Source organism: Alligator mississippiensis, chromosome 2 (assembly GCF_030867095.1).
Source record: "Alligator mississippiensis isolate rAllMis1 chromosome 2, rAllMis1, whole genome shotgun sequence".
NCBI classification, from domain to species: domain Eukaryota; kingdom Metazoa; phylum Chordata; order Crocodylia; family Alligatoridae; genus Alligator; species Alligator mississippiensis.
This window is the reverse complement of record NC_081825.1, coordinates 243398119-243420190: the sequence shown is the minus strand read 5'-3', so window position 1 is coordinate 243420190 and position 22072 is coordinate 243398119. Positions and strand designations below refer to the sequence as shown.

At 39.0% G+C, this 22072-nt stretch overlaps 1 protein-coding gene across 5 annotated transcripts in view; it reads right to left on the bottom strand.

Moving 5' to 3' along the window:
• Positions 1–207: 207 nt before the first annotated feature.
• Positions 208–22072, bottom strand: part of KATNBL1 (katanin regulatory subunit B1 like 1) — a 36513-nt gene continuing 14648 nt past the window's right edge. For 3 of the 5 annotated variants that reach the window (XM_059723006.1, XM_019496563.2, XM_014595459.3), the window contains 10 exons: positions 14634–14761; positions 14224–14295; positions 10046–10086; positions 9395–9677; positions 8430–8548; positions 8155–8205; positions 7973–8062; positions 7180–7269; positions 6562–6655; positions 208–5234 (listed from right to left, as the gene is read on the bottom strand). In XM_059723006.1, the coding sequence (XP_059578989.1) occupies positions 5202–5234; positions 6562–6655; positions 7180–7269; positions 7973–8062; positions 8155–8205; positions 8430–8548; positions 9395–9677; positions 10046–10086; positions 14224–14295; positions 14634–14747 (987 nt within the window). In that variant the 5' untranslated portion in view covers positions 14748–14761 and the 3' untranslated portion in view covers positions 208–5201. The remainder of the gene's footprint in view (positions 5235–6561; positions 6656–7179; positions 7270–7972; positions 8063–8154; positions 8206–8429; positions 8549–9394; positions 9678–10045; positions 10087–14223; positions 14296–14633; positions 14762–22072) is intronic. The other 2 variants (XM_014595460.3, XM_014595461.3) reach the window with 2 other exon arrangements.

Genomic DNA, 22072 nt, shown 5'->3' with positions numbered 1-22072 from the left:
CTTCCTTACTAGTTATTGGTTTGACTGAATAATTAAAAATGAATTTAAAAAACATTTTTCTAGAATAGATGGGGAGACTTGTACTGATCAAAACAGGCAAAGTGATCTATTTGCATAAAAAGGTGTACCACAAACTTGACAGCTATATATACTACTGCTATACTAGGTGAAACATTTAAAAATAGCCTTTGAAAAATACCAACCCACTTTGAAAATGATGAGATTTTATTTTTAACACATTTTACAAACATTAACTATCTTAAAATAGAAGCATACACGCTAGGAAGGCGGCCAGTAGCATTGTATGTTTTTACACAGGAAGAAAAGGCTAAGATTCAAGATATTGCTCAAGGCCATAAAGCAAGACACCATCAGAGTCTGGACTGGAACTCAGCTGTGGTTTTGTGCTTCCTTAAGACCTCTCTCTGTTAAGAGAGTAAGCCCTATACAGACTTGCAAATCATGAATGCCCACTAGACTTTTGAATGTTTTTACACAAATATTTATGTAATGACTCTGAAGGAAGTCTTACTGGAAAGGCATTCATTTCCAAATTACTAATGTACATGGTATTTAACATTTTCCAGCATTTGGTTTCTTCCATTTTTGTATTTCTTAGCAACAGAAAAACAGGCAAATGTCTTTAGATTATATGACTCTTAACTATTATATGGAGATTGAATCCCACGGTTACCTCTTCTCATACATTAGACTGGACATTCAAAGTCAAAGGGACTATTTTTGCATAATTCATTGTTTAAAATGAAAGTACACTATGAGCATTAGCAAAGCATTCCTGTGCTGCTCTACCAATTTAGGTTTCAGCTGTGGGTAATAGAAACTTCTTTTAAGTGCAAGAAGGTAATGTATAGTTTAGTCTCCATGGCTTTTCAGGCCCTGGGCTCTGTGGAGTCTGCTGAATAAGACTGTCAATAAATAGTGATCCCAATTATAAAAACTAACAAAAAATATGGCAACAAGCAAGTCTTTTTACACACACTAAATGTACATTTCATATGGCAAATAATTCAGGGTGGATTTGAAAAGTTTAAAATGAATTGTTTTGGGTTTTTGGTTATATTCTCTCATGTATTAAGTTTAAACAAAAAGAGTGCTAGCTGGTCAGCCGGACCTGGAATTAAGAAGTCAGAAGAATAGTCCAGAAACAAAAACACCCGAGCTACGATTTGATTATATTACATATGCCACTAATGGGATGCATAAAGCAACACAGCATTTCTACTCTGTAAACTCAGTAAACAAAAAAGAGAAAAGAAAAAAAAAAAGCATCTACTGCACTCTAGATGCCAGTATGAGAACAGTAGTGCAGAAGACTTACTTTCTTGTGCAATGGGAAAAGGCAAAGGGGGAAAGAAAACCTAGATAGCATACCATCTAGCCCCGTCTCCCGAACACGCATACACACTCCATACGTTTTTTTTATTACAAGACACAGAATAAAAATTGAGATGTTAGGAAAATTCACACTACAAGATTTATCTTAGATATAAGAGTTTTCAGCTTCCAGAAGTGAATTACGATTGCTGTTCTTTAGGAAGAAATATGTTCTCTTGGTTCCTTCAAATAGAATCATATATCAGCTTAAAAACAAGGATTCTTTGCATTCAACTTAATTGTTTAGCTTTTCCCAATCTCAGTCTCTTAAGCAAGGTATCAGAATTACTAAAACATGGATTCCGATAGTAACAATTCACATTGGTTCTTTGAGACCAGTTCAAAATTTGCTTAAGGGCTGTGTAGGGAGTTGGGGCAAGCCCCAGTTTGCAATTCCTGTCAAAACTCTTTTAATAGGATAGCCTTGGGTACTTTCTGCAAGTACTGGAGTAAAAACAAACAAATATTCTCCAACACAGCATCTTGTAGTTTTCAAAAGACAAGAATTTCATCTTCAGTGGTGTAATAAAGAACACTGCTGTGTAGCAGCCTCCATCCTCAAGTAGATACATGCTTCAATATCACAAGAAAGCAAACAAAAATAAGCCTTCAAGTTTAAAACTGAATTCATTGCTTTCCAAATTTCTCTCCCCTCAATGTAGTTTATATTGAAAGTTAACTTTCTGTTGGGTCAGAAGTTTAACAGAGGTATGTTCAATATTGCCTTCCATCTGCATTTAGTAACTATGATCTGATTAAAATATTGTATGAGGAAAAAAAGAAATTGTCAGCATTGACGGAAGCCATTCAGTTGATGAACAAGTGGCAGTACAGGTATAGGCAAAAGGTTGTTTTTAAAACAAAATAACGCCCCTCCCCCCCCAATGAATTATTTATGGATCTGAGAGAGAGACATTAGGGAAAGCACCACCTCCCTTGGAAGCTCATTCCATATTTTGGCAGCCCTTACTATAAAGAATGTCTTGCTTATGTCCAATCTAAATCTACTCTTCTTCAGTTTGTGGCCATTATTTCTGGTAACTCCGAGGGGCGCCCGGGTAAACAGTGTCCCCTATTCCCTGCTGACATCCCGATGAGCTCGTAGGCAGTCACAACATCGCCTCTCGGCCTTCTCTTGCAGAGGCTGAAGAGATTTTACATCTCATACATAGTTTGGTAGCTGCCTAAAATAAGTACAAATTAGGAGATAAGCCCATTCAAATAAGGCACACATGCTAGACAACATTTTTAATACTGTATTCTTATTAAGCCTTGCTAAAATAGAATTTTTTGGTGGGAAAGATCCATATTATTTACAAGTCAGCTTTACTTTTGCTTCTAGACCATAATGTATTTGGCACACTGGATTAAAGAGATGTATTCCACTTGAAATTGCAGTAGTTATTTCATTCAGCCTCAGGCCACCTTCCATTTTTTTTTTTTTTTTTTTTTTTTTTTTTTAAATCGACATGAAATTTGTTTCCCTCCACCGAAAAATCAACACAAAGATGGCTTTCCTTCTTCTTTACCTTTCTGTACCTTTTAAAAGCCTTTTTTAAAGATCTAGTAATCACAAGTTAAATTCAAAAGAAAAGAAATTTAGAAGGCCATCTTTCTGTATCATGGAGGATCACTATACAGTACAGAAACATCTTTGCTTTAAATTTCCTTTATGGTACTGGTTCCACAAATCCATTTACTATACTGGAAAGAAGAAATTCCATTTCAAACTCTTAGTGCATTACCAGGGAGACATCTTCAAAAAAAAAAAAAAAAGTCAAATACCCATCCTTAGTTCTCCTTCATTAGAAGGTAAAGTTTGATTAAAGTTTACTGTAGCTAAAAAGAACTAAAAAGGTCATCTAAAATTACAAAAGCTAGCAGGTGAAAAAAAAACCCAGCTAGGTTGAACTCTTGAAATGATTTCTCTCATACAGACAAGATTGTAGGATGGTGATAGGAAAACATAAAACTTCCAAATTATCTGAAGTACCCAGTTTAATATCCTGAAAGATTGTCTTGAAACAATAACAGCTTTGGAAACTATCAAGTTTCTTATTCTTTAGACAGATGGCATTATTGAGATGTTCATTCTCTTTCACAAAGTAGGGCATAGTCAACTATACAAAATGTAAGCACCAAATTCTGAAGATATTTTTTTCCTAGTTAACCCTTAGAAGTTAGCATTCATGACATGTAAACTCAAGGAAACTTAGATTCCCCGCATAGTGAATTTACAATATAGACGTTTCAGAGATGCCCCTATATATAAAGAGAAGGCAAGAAATCTTTTTCCTGTGAAGAGGTGGAGTAGAATGTATATGAAGCTACAAATAACTATAATAGTTAAACTTAAGTGTGAAAAAAGTTCTATAATCATCTTGGTTTTGAACTGATACAATTGCTTGGTGGGTGCATGTTCGTTCCATCTTTCAGTTTGTTAAGTGCACAGCTGGCACTTCATAGAATTTTTATCTGGAAAAGCATTTTCATTGGTTACAAAATAAAGACAGCTGTTGGCCTTAAAAAACCCAGACTTTTTCCACAGCAGGTGAGCTGTAACAGTCAAACTAAAAATCACATCAGTAAGACAAGACAGCTATGAACTGTTCTGATTTTGTTTTCACTGTGGTTCCCTTTGGATTTAAAGGTAGCATAAATCTGCCAAAATTAAAAATCAGGAAAACATAACTAGTTTTGAAAAAACTAGTATCAACTTTTTTAAACTGGAGGTAGCAGATAAGATGTTGTTATATCTGAAAAATACGGCTTATTCTGGTTGTAAACATTTCTAAAGTAGTAGATATAAATATCTGTAATAAAAAGCAGTGTGGAAGAAGTTGTTCTAGAAATAAAAAGGTAAATTTCTGAGCTTAAAAAGAAAAAAAATACATAAATTTAGTATATTTACTTAGCTGCACATAATTTAAATGATACAGAACTGGAGATTATCATATTAGAAATCGACACACAAAAAAAAGTGTTTGGTGAATTTATACACCCATCTGCAGAAGTTTGCAATAAGCATTTGTATAGGCTTAAATTCATATATTTTTAGTTATGTCACATATGAGATAAGTTTCTTAACATCAGACAGGCGGAAACATCCACTTAGTCAATGTGCAAAAAGTTTCACAAATTGAGTTCCGCATGATGCAAAACCCCGATTTTTATAGCAGTGTTCAATACGTCTTTATCTGTTGATTATAATAGATTTGTATTTCAATACCTCAAGCATTTTTTAAAAACACTAGTAGTAATTAAGGCATCTTGTTGTATACATTTTCTCAATAGTGCAAACAAAAACATCTTTAATATTTTGATTAAAACAAGATAGTAAATAAACATTTCTCAATGTAACTTGAAAATAGTAGCACATCTCTCTCTTTGAAACAGATAAAAAGCCATTATGGTGATCGGTTTTGTTGGTTCCTTATAACTGGTTCTATAGTTGTCTTCATGATGGTACAATTTATATTCTTTTATGCAATACTGTAGTAAAATACAGTAGCACTTAAACAACTTTACTGAGTAACTGGACAAATCCCAAATGCAGCAAAGGCATACAGTCTTCATAGTGCACTTTCACCTCACTGAAGTAAAAGTTGCTCCTATTACACATTTTTCCACTTCAATGTGAAGTAGATTGTTAGGATTTTGTTAGTGGTTTCATTAAACGGTTTTGAAGATCCAGTCCTCTTCTGTCAACAGTTCTCAGAAGAGAAGTCTTTTGGAAACGATACAAATTCCAGAGATATTCTACGGGATTATTTAGCCAAATATGCACACCTCATTCTCCAAACATCTCAGTGTAGTTGTAATAAATAAGCATCTACATCCTAGGAGAATAAAGACTGGTATTAATTTAAAAAACACCAAAATGGAGAATACCATATATATCCTACTGTATGCAATTGTTTCAGAGCACATTAGAAAGTAAGATCTGAAAAAAACCCTTTTCCCCAGTTCAAGACTGCTTCCTGCAGACATGATTCTTGTGCTGAGGGGAGGTAGGGAGGGAAGGGGAAAGAAGTAGAAAAAAACAACCTCCCTCCCTCCATTTCTTTGTAGCACACAGTTGAAAGTACCCAAGATGTAAAAGTGCTCAGTTATTTTCAAAATGAGTTTTGTTTGCAGATGAGGTTTTCCCCTCCTGCTATGATCTACAGACATAGATCCCCCATGCCTGCTGCTCCACACTGTTGTTTGTATGGCCTTGACTGGAACCTCTATTTCTCCAGATGCACAAGGGAGATTTGTAGCCAGTTTCAACAGCTCATTTCCCTAGGCTTTAGCTGTTGTGCTGCTCTTCAGGTAGTCCAGTGCAGCAGTCTAAAATTTCTGGCCCAAGTTACTCTATGGTTATAAGCTAGACTCTGGTTCTGATTCCTTGATCCCCTGCTATCTGGATGCAACACTGTATATCTCCTTGTGGGGAAAGCTAGAGTTCAAAAACAGCTGCAAGCAAGTCCCAGTAGGACAGGGAAACAAAACAAGATTCAGGTGTTTGCATGCAGCAAAACAGCAAATCTCACAACCATGGAACTGTGAGGCTTCACAAGGCTGCAAATGAGATACAGTGAATTAGGCAACACTCCAGAACCATTTTCTTTATGCTATATGTAGACTAAGACAGTATGCTGATTTATGTTCCACTCACATTATCTTGGCAAGAAGAACCAGTTTGTTTTATTTTTTAATGAAAGCTGACATCTTGGAATGGAATTCTATGATAGATGAATTCCATGTTGAGCTATGATTACAGGCATACACCAGTTATTTTACATGTCAGTTTTTAAAGAATCTTTGTGCTCTTGCATTCTCTCTACCTATCCATTGACCTTTTTATACCAGCCACACAGTATCCAAGAACTATACTATTACTAGAAAAATACATTCTTATTCTGCTGAAGTTTGATACATTACAAAAGGAAAGGGGGAGAGGAAAAACAAAACAAACCATGAATGCCACAGGACAGCTAACAAATTGCATATTAAAAAGGTGGACAACTCAGATGTTTCAGATCGCTCTTCCAATTTACTTGACCATTAATACAAATTTCCAGAACTGAAAATCCCACATCCTCCAAAATGTGTGTAATAAATATTCATGTAATTGATATCAAGAGTTTCAATGACCATCTATAACCAATGCATACAGATTACCTTAGCTATACTACCAGTATATCCTGGAACCAGGGTAAGATGATTTTCTTGTTTCCATAGTCCACATAATTGCTCTTTTAAAATCTGAATATTTCTGGAATAAAATGCATACAATTATAACTTCAGAAACAAGTATGCTATGATGTATGTTACTTATCTGAATGCCAATCTTCAAAAACAGTTTAACAGTAGATATGGCTTTTGAAGGACTGCAATTTCAAATAGAGTGCAGGGCTCAGTTCTTAACTTCCCGTTCAAATAGATTCAGCAGTTTTTGCAGTATTCATTATGACATGACTTTTGCTTTTATTAAAATTTCAATACAAAATTATTGAGAAAGCTTTTAAAACAGAATTTTCTGCTTTGAAAGAACACCATTTACTCCTTAAAAATGGAGCAATTTTTAAAAGAAAGTTTCAAAGTAGTTAATACATAAAACACTACAACAGAAGTAAAACACTTTTTGGCTGTGTGCATTTCAAGTTACCATGTTTCCTAGTTTTTTTTAATCCGTCTTATTAGAAGGGCTAGAAAGTAGCGTAGGTAAATTCAAAAGTTGCTTGAAATTGGCTACGCAGCCACACAAATGAGTTACAGTATTCACACTATTATACTCACCCATCCTCTACCTTTCCCATGTGTGCAGATAGTTCTGACCACCACCTTTTAATGACAGCTTGGAGCCAATTTAAACCAACTAGCACATATCTGTAACAACATATTTAGATATGAATAATCTCTCATTTTGATAGTTTGATACAATATCCACTAACACTATAGCTCAAAGATAAAAAGGTTCCTCTCTCTATGTAGGTAAATGCTCAGTTAAAAAAAAAAAAAGAGACAATAGGAAATCCATGAAGAATGACTGTATACCCTCAAACTGCTATTTTCCATTTTAAAACCATACATTAGAGCTCACGTAACAAAGAATTCCTTAAGATATTTTGCATTAGAGAATTACTTTCCTTAAATTTTATAACCTGGACTCATGATGGTAGTGGTGGTCTTCACAATTTTAATGCTGACTGCAAATGAGTCGTGGTACAAGGACAAAACCAGCTAGCTCCTTCCTCCTTGACTGCAGAGGAGCCCTTGGCAGAAGAAACAATGTGGCTTTTGCACAAAAGGTGAGGGTGGGAAGGAAAGGAACAGGGAGGGATGGGGATCAGGGTAGGGATTTACACATGAAGCTCTTTTGCAAGTTAGTTTCCCTACTGTTTCCATGCAGAAAGCTAACATCTGCTACAATGTAGAGTTTTGTGCTGGGGTGGAGGGGGTGCATTGGGTGGGTGCACAATGGATACAGTGCAGTAGCACTTCATTGCATGAATGGTGTTAGGGAAGTCTTTGGAATCATTTACTTTTAAGCTCCATATTTTTTAATATGACCACTCATTTTGATACTTACTCTTCATATTTGCTTTTAAGCAGCAGTTTTACTAAAGTCAATAGATCTACACAGCAACCAACTGATATATATGGCTTTTCTTCCTGTAAACTAAAAAATGAACATGTCAAATTATATGAATTTTTAACATATTAATTCTGAATCCCACTCAAACTCCCTCCATCCTGAACATTTTTTCTTACCTGCTGGTAAGCACAGGAAGGCAATCTACTATTACTCCAAGATCCTGTATCCTAGAGATATTAGGAAGAATAGAATATTAGTTGATTATATGTTACACCACTTAAATCCAGTAGAATTACTTTAAATTAAAAACACTCAGAAATTATGGTAAAAAAACAAAAACAAAAAAACACAAATTAAGGAAAGGCTACAGTTCTGTGGCAGGTTTGGGACTGCTATTACCTTTGGAAAGGAATTTAAAAATAAGGTTTTAAAGAAAACCCATTTGTTTTACCTCAGTAAGTAGGCTACCAGTTCACTTATACTTCTCCTTCTCCAGAAAGTTAAAGCTACATTCAGCCTCAAATTTCTACTGAAAAGAACTTGCGCCATAGTTTCATGGTCCTGAGAAACCTAAACAATGTTTTTAGAAAATACAAAAAGAATTTTAAATCATCAGTTATTGCACAACACATTGCTGTAAGAAAGAAAACTTTTTGATTTCTGTGTCATATTTTATCTCAATTGTAATATGCTTATTTGGGTAAGAGGAATTTCAACTTGATATAGACACAGACTCAGAAAACTTCAGATGCAGAAAGATCATTATTTACTATTACCTGTTCGAAGATTCTCCGTTAAGGAACCCTCCCTTCTCCCCCACTTCAACAACAACAACAACAGAAATCTAACAGTGCTATTACAAACATACAAAAATGGATGCCTACAGTTAGATACCTACATAAATCAATTTACAATTCACAGATGTCAAGCAGCCTGCACTTGTCACCAACTTCAACAGGAACTCCTGGCTATTCAATAATTTTGAAACATTCACATATTTGTTTCGGTTTCTAAACAAGGAGTTAGGAATTTAAAATTTAGGCAAAATTTCTGAAAATTCTACTACTGAACTGTATTTTTAATACCACCCCCCCCCCCTTGAATTAGAGTGACCACTCCAGAAAATAACCCACATGCTTCAATATCTGGTCAATTACAAAATATCACAATGAATGATCTATACTAATATGAAAATGCAGTATTCAGCAGTAATTTTCAATTTCAGTTAACTCAAGAAAGAGACAAATTTTGATTTACTTTACTTATTTAAAAGGCCTGGTACAGAAAATGCTGGGCTTAGCCAAATACTCTAATGAAAGTTTCCAGAGCCAACTAAATAAAACCCCAAATGAAATCGATGGATTGCAGATAATATGAATCTGTTATATTAAGAAATACTTTTAAAAGTTTACTTGCCTCTGAAAAAAATCCACTGTATTTTGATGATGGACCTTCTGTTTGAGAGGTACCAGAATCACTGGGATTTAATAACAATGTGCGACTGTCATTGTGTAGTTTTGCTGGCAGATTACCTGCACAAGCGAGCTCATTTTCCTTATTTGCCATTTCACAACTCCTGACCTTAGGGAACTGATTTTTTCTATAACAAGGCTTTGGGCTGTAATGTTGAACTTTTCTTTTGCAATATACTACTTTGAACAGAGAGCACGGGCTGGCCAAAGTTTGTCCAACTGTCGTTCTGCAAAAACAATACGATACATTAAATCAGTCTTGCCTCATTTGACATTATACACAATGTAAAAACTCATTAAAATATTAACAAATATAGCAATGTTAATTTTTAATCAAATCATTTTCTATCTTAGAAAAGGAAATGTTCTTTCTTATATTTTAAGAACTGTAATTAAATAAAATTAGAATAGCAGCCTTCTAGTATTATTCCTTCCTGCTTTCCTGGATATTGTCATGAGTTTCCAGAGGAAAGAAATTAGAAACAAAAGTGCTCTGAAATTAATATTAATCCATGCCGATTCAACCAACAGTTCAAATTCAGGGAATTTGAACAGTTTATTTCTTTCTGTAGATTCTAAATTGCAGATTTCCTACCTGTTTGTGTATGAAGCCAACTGTTTTGAAGATTTCTTACTCTATGGAAGGAAAGAAAAAGAGCCACACGATTATTATAAAGGCAGAAACACAAGTCCAATTTATACAGAAAAAAAAGAAAGCCACTTTACTAGGGTCCTTCCCTATTCGCATATAACTGAAACTTGGAAATAGTTTTTGCTTACTTTCTTCCATCGGTTTGTACCTGTAAAAGACCTACAGGTTTTATGGAGGTGTAGCTTTCCCTCCATACTGTCCTATCGGCATCCTGTTCAGTAATGAGATTGTGATGTCTTTGGTAAGTGCTGGTATTGTGACATTAAACATCATTTCTCCCTTTACCAATATGGTAGGTGTAGTAGGAGATTTTGCTTTACATCGTATGTAAACAGCACAACATAACTACATTGTCTAACATAAATCATCTGAATTTGATGAAGAAACTGCAACTGAGGAAATCACTGCTATCAGGTTAAGTGTTTTGAATACATTAGCTGTAAATATTGGGTAAGAAGGAGGCATCTTGAGAAAATGTAACTAGCATAGCTGGTCTCTACAATCCAACCTTGATTGCTTCAGTTTCACTTATCTGAATTAATTCCCCAACATCACTTACACTGTAAACATATGGATAATCAGGGGAAATTTTTGTCACTACTGCTAAGATTGTGCTGTACAGATTAAAGTTTAAAAAAAAAAAAGTTAAGCAGCATACATGTTTCTTCATTATTAAAAAGCTTACTAATTATATTTCTTTGCCAATAATATAATTTAAAATTAGAATTAGAAACCTGCCACTTTTTTAAAATATGTATTTAATATTTGGAATTTCAAACCAACAGATTTAATAAAAGTATTAAACTGCTAAAGGCACAAGAGCTTTTTCATGTGTACAGAATCTAGTCTAATTCCATTTAAACATAAATTTACATAAACATCCATTTGTCAAAATTGTCCAAGTCAGCCAACCGCAATCAGAAGTCTCTCCTGCTGAATCTTGCAATAACTACTTCTTCAATATGGTATTTTTTGAGTTTTACAGAAAACTTTAGGAGGCCATGGAGAAAATCTAGCAAGAATTCTGTTCCCCAAACTTATACAGTGTTTTTACACATGCTCTGGGGTAGAGGGGGTGGCGCTTTAATTAAAGAGCCCACAATGTCATGTGTATTCAGCATCCTGCACTTCAAAACAGAGGTGGGGCGCTTTAACCAAAACACATTTGATGTGCTTTAGTTAAAGCGCCCCCACTGCCATTTTGAAGTGCAGGGCTGCTGAATGCACACAATGTGGAGGCTGCTGGAGCAAGCCATTTAGCACACTCCATCACTCAATAGTCTGCTCTGACACATACTAGTTAGCATGTGTTGGAGCAGATGTCCAGCATATGTATAGGTGCCCACATTTCTCCCAAGTAGAGACCCAAATCAGTTCCCTCCACCTTGCATCTGGCCACATGCTTGTAACTGCATTGGGCACTCTTTAGAGCAGCAGTAACTATTGTGCTGATTTCTGGTGGAAGTAGCAGACCATAGAAGGAGCCTGCCTTCAGCTTCATCTCCAGCTCTGCTCCGTGAAACTAAGCAGAAATCCTACCCTACAAAAATGAAATGGAGAGATCTCAGTGTGTTCTTAAGAGTGGGTGAAACCATGAATTACCATCTTTCTGGCATCACCTCTCCACAATTTTAATTTTGCTCTCAGCAAAATGCTTTTAGTGGGGCATATTTCTTTTTAAGCCTTCATTGCTCCTACATTATCTGGAGGAGACACACTTATGGGCTTCAGTTGGCTATGATCTTTAATTTCACTAACAACAATAAAAAGGGAACACAGTACTGCCTTTTTTGACTGGCAACACTGGGACAGAGAGAGAGAAAAGTGTGAAAACTGGTCTGGATAAGGGATGAGGTCCTCCTCCTTTGTCTGTGCTGGATGATACTGCAAGACTGGTTCTGATGAAGTTCACTCTCATCATAACATGAATCAATGAAAAGACTAGAAAGACAACTGTTGTATCATTTAAATCCAATATAAAGCAGGATCCTGTGCGCCAAAAGTTTACAGTATTTTATAGAAGATATAATACACTAGCCATGGGATAGAGACAAGACTAGTGCCAACATACAGCTTTTGCAGACAAACTGCAGAATCCCAAAATTAGTTGATGGATTGGTAGTATTCCATCAAGACAAGCAGTGCACAGAAACTTCAATAGTCATCATGAAAAAAGGATTCCCTATATTCAGCTCAGAATTTTCTAGCCACCACAGCCACCATAAAAGGTTATATCAAGTGGCCACAGGCTCAACTCAGATGGCCATATTGAATCTATCCAGCTTAGTTGTATTTATGTCATGGACTGATCACTGCCTCCTGCATTTGCAGTCAGGCAGAGAGATCCGTTCTGCTCATTTGGACTTGGGAAACATTGTTTCAGAAATCCCCCAATGCCAAGAAAATGCTGGATTATCTATAGTCAATCAATAGTTTAGTTTAACACTGAATAATATTTATCCCTAGTCACTTAAAAAGCAGTCCTTTACTGATTTCTTCTCTGGCTTCATCTTGATATGGCTCATAATTTAGAGATGTGAGATAGGTGAAGCAAGAGAAACTGGAAGCACTTGAATTCTCACACTGGTAAGTGATTTAGCACATAATAACATTTTAGTTAAACAGAAAAGTTTACACCTACTATGGTACAGTAGGATTGACATAATCCACTGTCAAAAATAGTAACTAACTGGTTAATTTAGTCTCCCTTCAGATGGAGATGTACTGCAGGTTGCTTGACAGATTAAAGAAAAGAACATAGTGAATTTGGACAAACCCATCTGCACCTGTAAATGCAATAAACATCCAGATTGTACAACCGTGAGGCTGTCTAATCTTTTTACGATGGAAATCACTTTGCTGTATTCCTCTACGAATTATACATGGTAGCATTTGTCAATAGCCTTTTGAGCTGTATCCAGATATGTGTGCACATCTGGTTCCTCGGGGACAACTAGCAGCAATGCACCTTGTGCTGCTGCTAGTGAATGCCTGTGCCACACGTGCTCTGGTGTGCAACAAGTTACCCAGGTGGGGTATGGGAGGTTGGGGCCAGCCCAGTGCTTGCCCCAGCAGCTTTACTTGGGATTCTGGGGGTGCCCTGGGGCTGCAGCAGCAGTAGTGATAATCCTGCCACACAGAACCTGGCCGGTAGTGTGGTTCTGGCCAACCATGCTCTGGCTTTGGGCACCGCATGCTGCTGGCATGCACACCACTCTGCTCTTTTTCTGCAGGTTTTTTTAACCCCTAGATATCCAGAGATCAAAAAGCCCTTCATGCTGCTCCCTTGACTGCTCCTACCAACTGACTGTGCAGTATGTGGTGCCACAGACATGTCTGCAGCACCATATACTGCACAGCTGCACTCAATTAGACGCAGCCTTGGGAGCCTACTAAAGACCTAGCATCCATGCCGATATTCAATCTTGTTTTTATATTTAGTAGCCGCTTTGAAAATTGTGGACCACTTATGATTCCTTGAGATTTTGAATAAGGATTGTCCTCAACTGGATTCGTTCCTTGCTTTCAAATTGACAATGCAAATGCTGGTAACTGTGCATGAAGTGTTAGTAACCGCACTGCCAATGATTCTAGAGGGGTACTAGAGATACCATTACTTTATTTGATGTGAAAGATATTTAGTGAACTAGTGAGGAGCTCTGGGATAAATAAATATCAGCATACTCTACATGTCCCTATAGCTGAGCATACAGAATTTCTCATTTTTGAGTGAAGCAATAAAACAGGAATAAAAACAAATTGCTCAAAACTAAAATGTACTGTGGTGAGTTGGGAGAATTTCAGCTATATCTTCTAGCTGCTCATCATCTCAGTTAAAAGTGCACATACGTGATATGCAACCAAAGTTGATAATTGGGGAGCCATTTAGAAGTCTCTGATGCTTTCAGATTGGACCTTCCTGGATAAAAGTGCCCTGGTTATTGTTACAATTTCACAAAGGTCCTTTTGGGTGGTCAAGATGAACCTCAGCTCTCTCCCAGGGAGGAAGGGTTTGCAGGGCGGAAAAAAGGGAGAGATGGTACCAATTCTTTAGCCCAATAGCTAAAGTCTGTTATTTACACATGCAGTCTATTGATGTCTAAGATTTTAAACACACCAACCTGTTCACTGGCTATGGCAGTTATGTTCACAGGCATCTGGGGAGACAGAGGTAGGTTGGAAGCTTCAAGTTTCTGAGAATGGAAGATGTAAATTTTGTAGCAATTTCTTGCTTGCTGGCCACTGCATTTGGCTTGGGATTTACTGTAGCGCTCATTGATTGTAATAAGAGTTGTGACAATTTAGCAAATATAAAAAAGTCAGGAAATATATTTCATTGATGTCAAGATGCACAGAGCTGTAGATAGAGCTCTTCTGATGTTAAAATAGAAACAAATACTTGTGGACAAACATGCTTTTGTATCAAGAACAAGATTTACAGTGCATTTAGAGATAAACAGATTAATCCTTCACCTTTATAAATGTGATGATAGTTAATTTGTGTGAGGAAATTAATAAAGATAGCACTTACCTTCTTCATGTTCTTATTAGGGGAATAAGAGATCCTTTTTCTGGGGAGATCAATGGGACAACCTTTAATATGCAACAGGTTTTGTTTTCTATCATTGTGGGCTTCAGAAGCCATAATCTCTTAGATACCTATATTAAGACAATAAAATGATAAGAGAAAATTTTTTCCTCAAAACTTCAAATGAGAACAAAAATTAGCAACTATTTCTAGCTTTTGGTATTTCTATGTGTAGGATTAAAAAAAGGAAACCCCAGAAAACAGAAGTGTACCTAAGACAAGAAGGCTAGGGACAGACATTACACACAAACCAGTTTAAGTGATCAGAAACTGGTTTAAACTTGTAACACAATAGAAGTTCAGTGCACATAAATCAGTTTCAAAATGGCTGAAACTGGTTTAAGATAAGTCTGATAACTGCATTCAGCCAGGTTTAACTAATTGAGCTCAAACCAGTCTATGAAACTTCTGTCATAGACCCCTTCCTGGTTCAAGGTAAATCACAGTCCCCAATGCTTTCCAGCCCTGTCTGCTCCAGAGAACAGGGCTGGCTCCACCACTCTGCTCCCTAACTGGAGCAGTGAGAGCTGGCTGAAAAGGGAATGGGGGTGGGAAGAAGCCTGGCTGGGGATGTAGCCCAGTCTGTGGGGGAGGAGGGAGTGCTCCCCACCACCCAACCCGCAGCTGGGGTTTGGGGCCAAGGAGTGAGGAGCCTGAACACCCCTTCCCCAGCTCAAATTTACTGCTGGCAGCAAATGTGGACTACAAATCCTAGAGGCACCTGGAAGTTGTGATGAGCAACCCTGCAGACTCCTGCTGCTGTAATTTTGGACTCCAAATCCCAGAGAACTCAGGGGCAGTAGGAAGAGGAAGTGAACACACAGCCAAAGGTGTGCTCTAATGCATCCTCCCCCCAGTTTCTGGCCTAAGCCACTGCATGCATGTGGCTGCATTTTCCAACTTAAAAGATAAATATCTGTTCACTGTTTCAATTTACTCTGTGCAGCTTAGACTAACTTGCAAAGACTGAATCGATTCAGCCTCAGGCTTTTTGACAGTCTGTATCTGGCCAGTGAGAGAATAGATATTTCTTAAGAACAAGAGTATATAAACCTATGTCCATAAACTATACGTAAAGAGTACATAAACCTATGAACAAGAGTACATAAACTTATGTTGCAGATCACCTTCAACATCATGAGACTTAAAAATTACTAATTGGACAGCATATAACTATTTATTTATTTTTACAGAATACATACTTAAGTCCCATAGCTCTTAATTTACATTGTTTACTGTATCCACAAGATGTTATTTAAATCAGCAGTTGCTTTTCTCAGCTCCTCCACTGCACTTTAATACTCATAATATATATTAGCAAACACAGATGTTCTTGTTGATTCTCCTCATGTTACATCAAGTACCAGACTTCAGTGAAGATAACATTAATCTTTATTACTCAGATGAAAAACAATCAGTAACTGCTGCTCCCCAAGGAAAGTACATGCTCTGAAGACATTTGAAATTGGCACAGATCAACTAACCAGGGGAAGGCAAGTGATCTTACTAGGTTTTATTTAGGTGTTTTGTGATTTTTAAAGGAGGTTTTAGGTCAGGGGTAGGCAAGTATTTTGGGCAGAGTGCCACTTACTGAGTTTTGGCAAGCCATCGAGGGCTACATGACAGGCAGCCAGGGGCAGATAAATATTCATTTTCTAAATTTTTAGGGGCCCCGCAGGCCAGATAGAATGGCCTGGCAGGCCGTATTTTGCCCACCCCGTTTTAGGTACATTAAGAATAATCATTTTATATTTCTTGCCAAAAGGACAACTCGTCCAGCAGTGCAGTTTAGTACTACTGAATCATTTCTGCTTCTTGCACTGGTTGAATGTAAATTCTTGAAACACTAACAAGTAATAACTTATTTTTTCACTACCAAATTCACTATGCTAGATCTCAACTGCCCTTCAGTTTCCCTGGAATTGATTAAGTGGGATTTCAACACAAGTCTGATGTTTGTAGGTCTTTTACACCAACTCATACCATAACAGTTTGGCAAATATTCTCAGCCAATTTATATTTAATGATCAACTTCTTTTATTGCTTACAGAATAGGGCAAGGTGTCCCAAGTATTACGTAGAAACTACTAAGTTCCGTTAATAACATGCTCCAGAAAATGCCTTCCAAATTCGTGCTTCATTTCTAACAGCATATAGCACTAGATATATATATTCTCAATATCATTTTTAAGAGGCCTCCAGTTTCAAGACTGTACAGCATAATGCATTAGGCAAGGTTTTGTCATCTTTCTCCTGCTGCGTCCATGCATCTTACAGGCAGTGATTCAAATGCCAGTGCTCTCAAGCCAAATATTGTGCCTCAGACAGACCTCTTCAAGTTGAAAGTTTGTATATGTAGGGAGTACAATACAGACTAGTACTCAAATTATAATTTGAAATAATTCTGCAGTGAACACAACCCCTCTGTCTGACTACTCAAACAAAAACAATGCTCTAATTCAGGGAGAGACAACTCCTGGGAAGGGACTGTGTCCACCTCACAAGGAAAGGCAAGTCCCTGTTCGTAGCCAGGATGGCCGATCTTCTGGAAAGGGCTTTAAACCAAGACTGCTGGGGGACGGGGATACACAAATTCAGACATGTCCAGGGACCAACATACAAATAAGCCATGTAGCTAGGGGCACTGGAAGAGCCACTTTTGTGGGAGCCGGGGGAATAGTTCTCCATCAGTGGGACAGGAAGACAAGGGCCCTCAGTAGGAGGACTCAGGTGCCTATGTACTAATGCCAGGAACACGGGGAACAAGCAGGCTGAGATAGCCCTCCTACTCTCTAGTGTGCATTATGATCTAGTAGGGATTATGGAGACTTGGTGGGACTCCTCACGTGACTGGAGTGTAGCTACAGAGGGCTACACCCTGCACAGAAGGGACTGGGTGGGGAAGAAAGGTGGAGGTGTGGAAGAGCAGTACACCTCCTTGGAGGCGGATATTGGCTCTAAATAAGGACAGTTTGAAATCCTCTGGGTTAAGTTGGGGGAGGTGCGCAGCGAAAGATTCCTAACTGTAGGTGTATGCTACAGATCACTAAACCAGGGGGAGGAACTCAATCTGGAGTTCACCCGAGAATTGACTGAGGCCACACGTGCCTGTGACATGGTTGTCATGGGCAATTTTAATTATCCAGATATCTCCTGGGAGGAGCACTCAGTCAAGTTAGATTGGTTGCGATCCTTCCTGACCTGCCTTGAGGAGCTCTTCCCAACTCAGGGGGTACATGGGTCAACTAGAGGTGACACTCTACTAGACTTGGTCCTGACCAAAAGTGACCGACTTGAATACAGAGGGAAGTCTGGGCAACAGTGACCATGAAACCATCGCGTTCACTGTCCGACATAAGCCAGACAAATCAGATAGCAGGATTGAAGTCTTGGACTTAAAAAATGCAAACTTCAACAAGCTTAGGTCACTAGTAGGGCATGTGCTGCGGGACCAGGGACTGAAGGTGAAACGTGCGCACAAAGAATGGTTGTTCCTTAAAAGGACACGATCCTGGAAGTCCATTCCCATGCGGAGAAAAGGTAACAGAAGGGCTGGGAAGCTCTCTTAGCTAAAGAGGGAAATCACGTTCCTCTTAAGAAAAAAAGAAAGGGGCTTATAAATAATGGAAGCTCAGGGCAGGCCCCAAGGAGGACTGTTCAATGAAAGCCTGCATTTGCAGGGAACAGATAAGACAGGCTAAAGCAGCAACTGAATTTAGATTAGCAACAGGAATCAAGGACAACAAGAAGTCCTTCTTTAGGTACATAGGGAACAGGAGGAAAACAAATGGGAGTCTGAGGTCATTGCTCAACAGCTTGGGAGAGCTGGTTACTGATACCCAGGAGAAAGCTGAACTCCTGAATGACTACTTCACCTCAGTCTTTCACTGGACCAAGGGGAAAAAAAATCACGCCACGCAGAGTACAGCATGAGCAATAATCACCTTCTTATTATTGCCATAGAATTGGTGTATGACCAACTAAAAAAAAAAAAAATTAGATGTATACAAAATCAGCAGGACTGGATGATCTTCGTCCAAGAGTGCTGAAGGAGCTGGCCGAAGTCATTGCAGAACCCCTGGCGAAACTCTTCCACAACTCATGGCACTCTGGAGAAGTCCCTGAGGACTGGAAGAGGGCCAGTGTTGTGCCCATCCACAAGAAGGGCAGGAGGGAGGATCCGGCTAACTATAGGCCAATCAGCCTAAATTCCATCCTAGGGAAAATCCTACAGAAGTTCATCAAAGAATCTATCTGCAATAAGCTTGCAGAAGGTAAGATTCTGAATGACAGCTAGCATGGCTTCCATCACTGGCAGGTCTTATCCAGTCATAGAAGGAGATTAGGTTAGTAAGGCAACTTGCCACCTGGACACAAGAGAACAGGTTGACATTGTATACATAGACTTCCAAAAGGCCTTTTATATAGTATCCCACAATGTCCTCACTAGAAAATTGGAGGATCATGGGCTTAACTCCAAGATAGTTAGGTGGATGAGAAACTAGCTACAGGATAGGACCCAGAGAGTCATAGTGAACGGATCCGTGTCATCCTGGTGAGAAGTGGGCAGCAGTGTCCCACAGGGGTCAGTGCTTGGTCCAGTACTTTTCAGCATCTTTATTAATGATTTGGATGTGGGGGTGAAGAGCTCACTGGCCAAGTTTGCAGACGACACCAAGTTATGGGGGAGCGTGGTCACGCTTGAAGATAGGCTACAGATACAGGCAGACCTAGACAGGTTAGCAAGTTGGACGGAATGGAACTTCATGAAGTTCAACGTCGAGAAATGTAAAGTACTCCATCTCAGGAAGAGCAACCCCCAACACACCTACAATCTTGGCGGCACCAAACTGACTAGCACCATGAATGGAAGGGACCTGGGGGTAATAATAGATCACAGTATGAATATGAGCAAGCAGCGCAATGCTGTAGCCAGTAGGGCAAAAAATACATTGATTGATATATGCCAGGGTATCTCCAGCAAAGCCAAGGAGGTGATTCTTCCGCTCTACTCAGCACTGGTAAGAGCGCAGCTGAGTACTGAGTCTAGTTCTGGGCACCACACTTCAACAAGGACATGGACAAGCTTGAGACTGACCATATGGGTGGCTCTTCTTTGGACTGAGACTTGTATGGCAAGCCATATGAGGAAAGGCTGAGGGACCTGGACTCTTCATCCTGAAAAAGAGAAGGCTGAGAGAAGACTTGGTAGCAGCTTACCGCTACATTAGAGAAGTACATCAAAGGCTCGGTGATCAACTGTTCACCAGGGCACCCAAGGGGAAAACCAGGAGTAATGGCCACAAACTCCTGGAAGATCAATTCAGGCTCAACATTAGGAAAAACCTTTTAACAGTTAGAGTGTCCAGACTGTGGAATAAGCTCCCTCCAGAGGTGGTGCAATCACCTATCCTGGAAATCTTCAAGAGGAGACTAGACAGTCACCTTGCTGGGATCACCTGACCCCCCAGTTATCTTTCCTGCTTGGTGCAGGGGGCTGGACCCACTGATCTTCAGAGTTCCCTTCTGACCTTACAATCTATGAATTAACTATTACAATTAGTGGTCACCGAAACAAGTTGTATTTTTTTTTTTACCATTTTAATTTGGCCATCTCTCTTAATATAGGATCAGTCATTCCTCGTGCAACATCATATACTTAGGACTTATATTGTTTATCCTTGTGAAATGAATGGGACCAACAATTATCAAATGGTAGGAGACAGCATGGACAGGGTTGGGTCATGTTCAGATGAGAGGATGAACCATGTGAGAATTACAGGTCCCAATTCTTGCTAGTCAAGTTTAGAGAGTGTCGAGACTGAGTGTCCAGGTTTACACAAAAATACATATTGTATGAGAGCTTGGGCAAATCTAACATTAATCTAAAATATAATTTTTTTTCTATTATGCTAAGTCTTGTGAAGGAAATTGCATTGATGCAAGACTACATACCTTGTTAAACAATTCAGTACAAGTTCAGTGGTCTGACACAGAAGTGAGATATTTCTTATTTCTAAACAATTACCTGAATTCAGCACAGAATGGAAGTGGCTGAAGCCTGTTACCATTCAACAGTTTTTAGAGGCCTATACTTGCAATATAGGTACATGTTAATATTACAAAAAAGTGTTCATAAGATAACATGCTTTAACCCAAGGCATTCATAAAAGAACTTAAGGTACAGTGGACTACATCTGCTTTAATTTTGAATGACAGCATCTCTGTGGAGGTTTAATACACTTTAACTTGTATGCATATTTAATTGATGCAGCTGTTGCTTTTTATTTTAATGTTACTCGATGTCATCTAAAGAGAACCATTTCAAGACCACTGCCCTGTCCAAATGTTGTGGCTGTGGCACTTAAGAGTTCTCTCATTACTCAAATGAAAATATTTTGCAACTGTTTAGGTTATTACTTGGAACTAGCACATCACCAAGGATCTATGTTTTCTGTTTGCTGTGAAAAAACAAGGACTTTCTCCTTCAATAGAGGAAAAATGTGGATTCTCTCTTTTAAAAGGAGAAAGCAATGGATTTTTCCTTGTTTACATGTACGTGGCAGCCAGACAACAGTAGAAAGCAACTCCCTTGAAGTCAATCTATGGGGGGGCCAGAGGCCACATGTTTGAGGGGAGGGAGGGGAGGGTGAAGGCACAGGTTATGCAGCAGGGGGACATAGGCCCAAGATTTCTACACCGCAGCACAGTGCAAAGCTTCATCTAAGCCAGACCAGCTCTGGGCATAAGCTGCCTCCATGGCTATCACTGCCAAGGTAAGACACCCCCTGCCTGCCCAGCAATCGCGAGGGGCATAACTCTGTACTGCAGCTGCTTCTGCACCTTACCATGGCAGCGTGGTACTTCCTCATGCGCTAGGTCCTGCTCGCTGGGCCAGAGGAAGTTACTCTGAAGCTGGTCCATCCCTGCTACACTTCCACGCCTTGCTGCAGTTGCAGAAAAATCTCGGGAGCACATCCCGTCCCCCCCACCTTCCACAATACCCATGCTCTTCCTCGCACAGTGGAGGAATAGGAGCTGGGGGGGGGGGGGAAGGGGACAATGACGATTGTGGAGTTGGAGTGAGCGGTAATGGCATGGGCAAGGCACCAGCGTATCGTGACTACTCAGTGCCAGAAAGCAGCAGGAGGAAGAGGAGGGGGGACAGCCACAGTGAAACCATATTATAGGGCGTTGGTCAGACCGCAGTTGGAGTACTGCGTGCAATTCTGGGCGCCACACTTCAAGAAGGATGCGGATAACCTGGAGAGGGTACAGCGAAGGGCAACTCGTATGGTCAAGGGCCTGCAGACCAAGCCCTATGAGGAGAGACTAGAGAAACTGGACCTTTTCAGCCTCCGCAAGAGAAGGTTGAGAGGCGA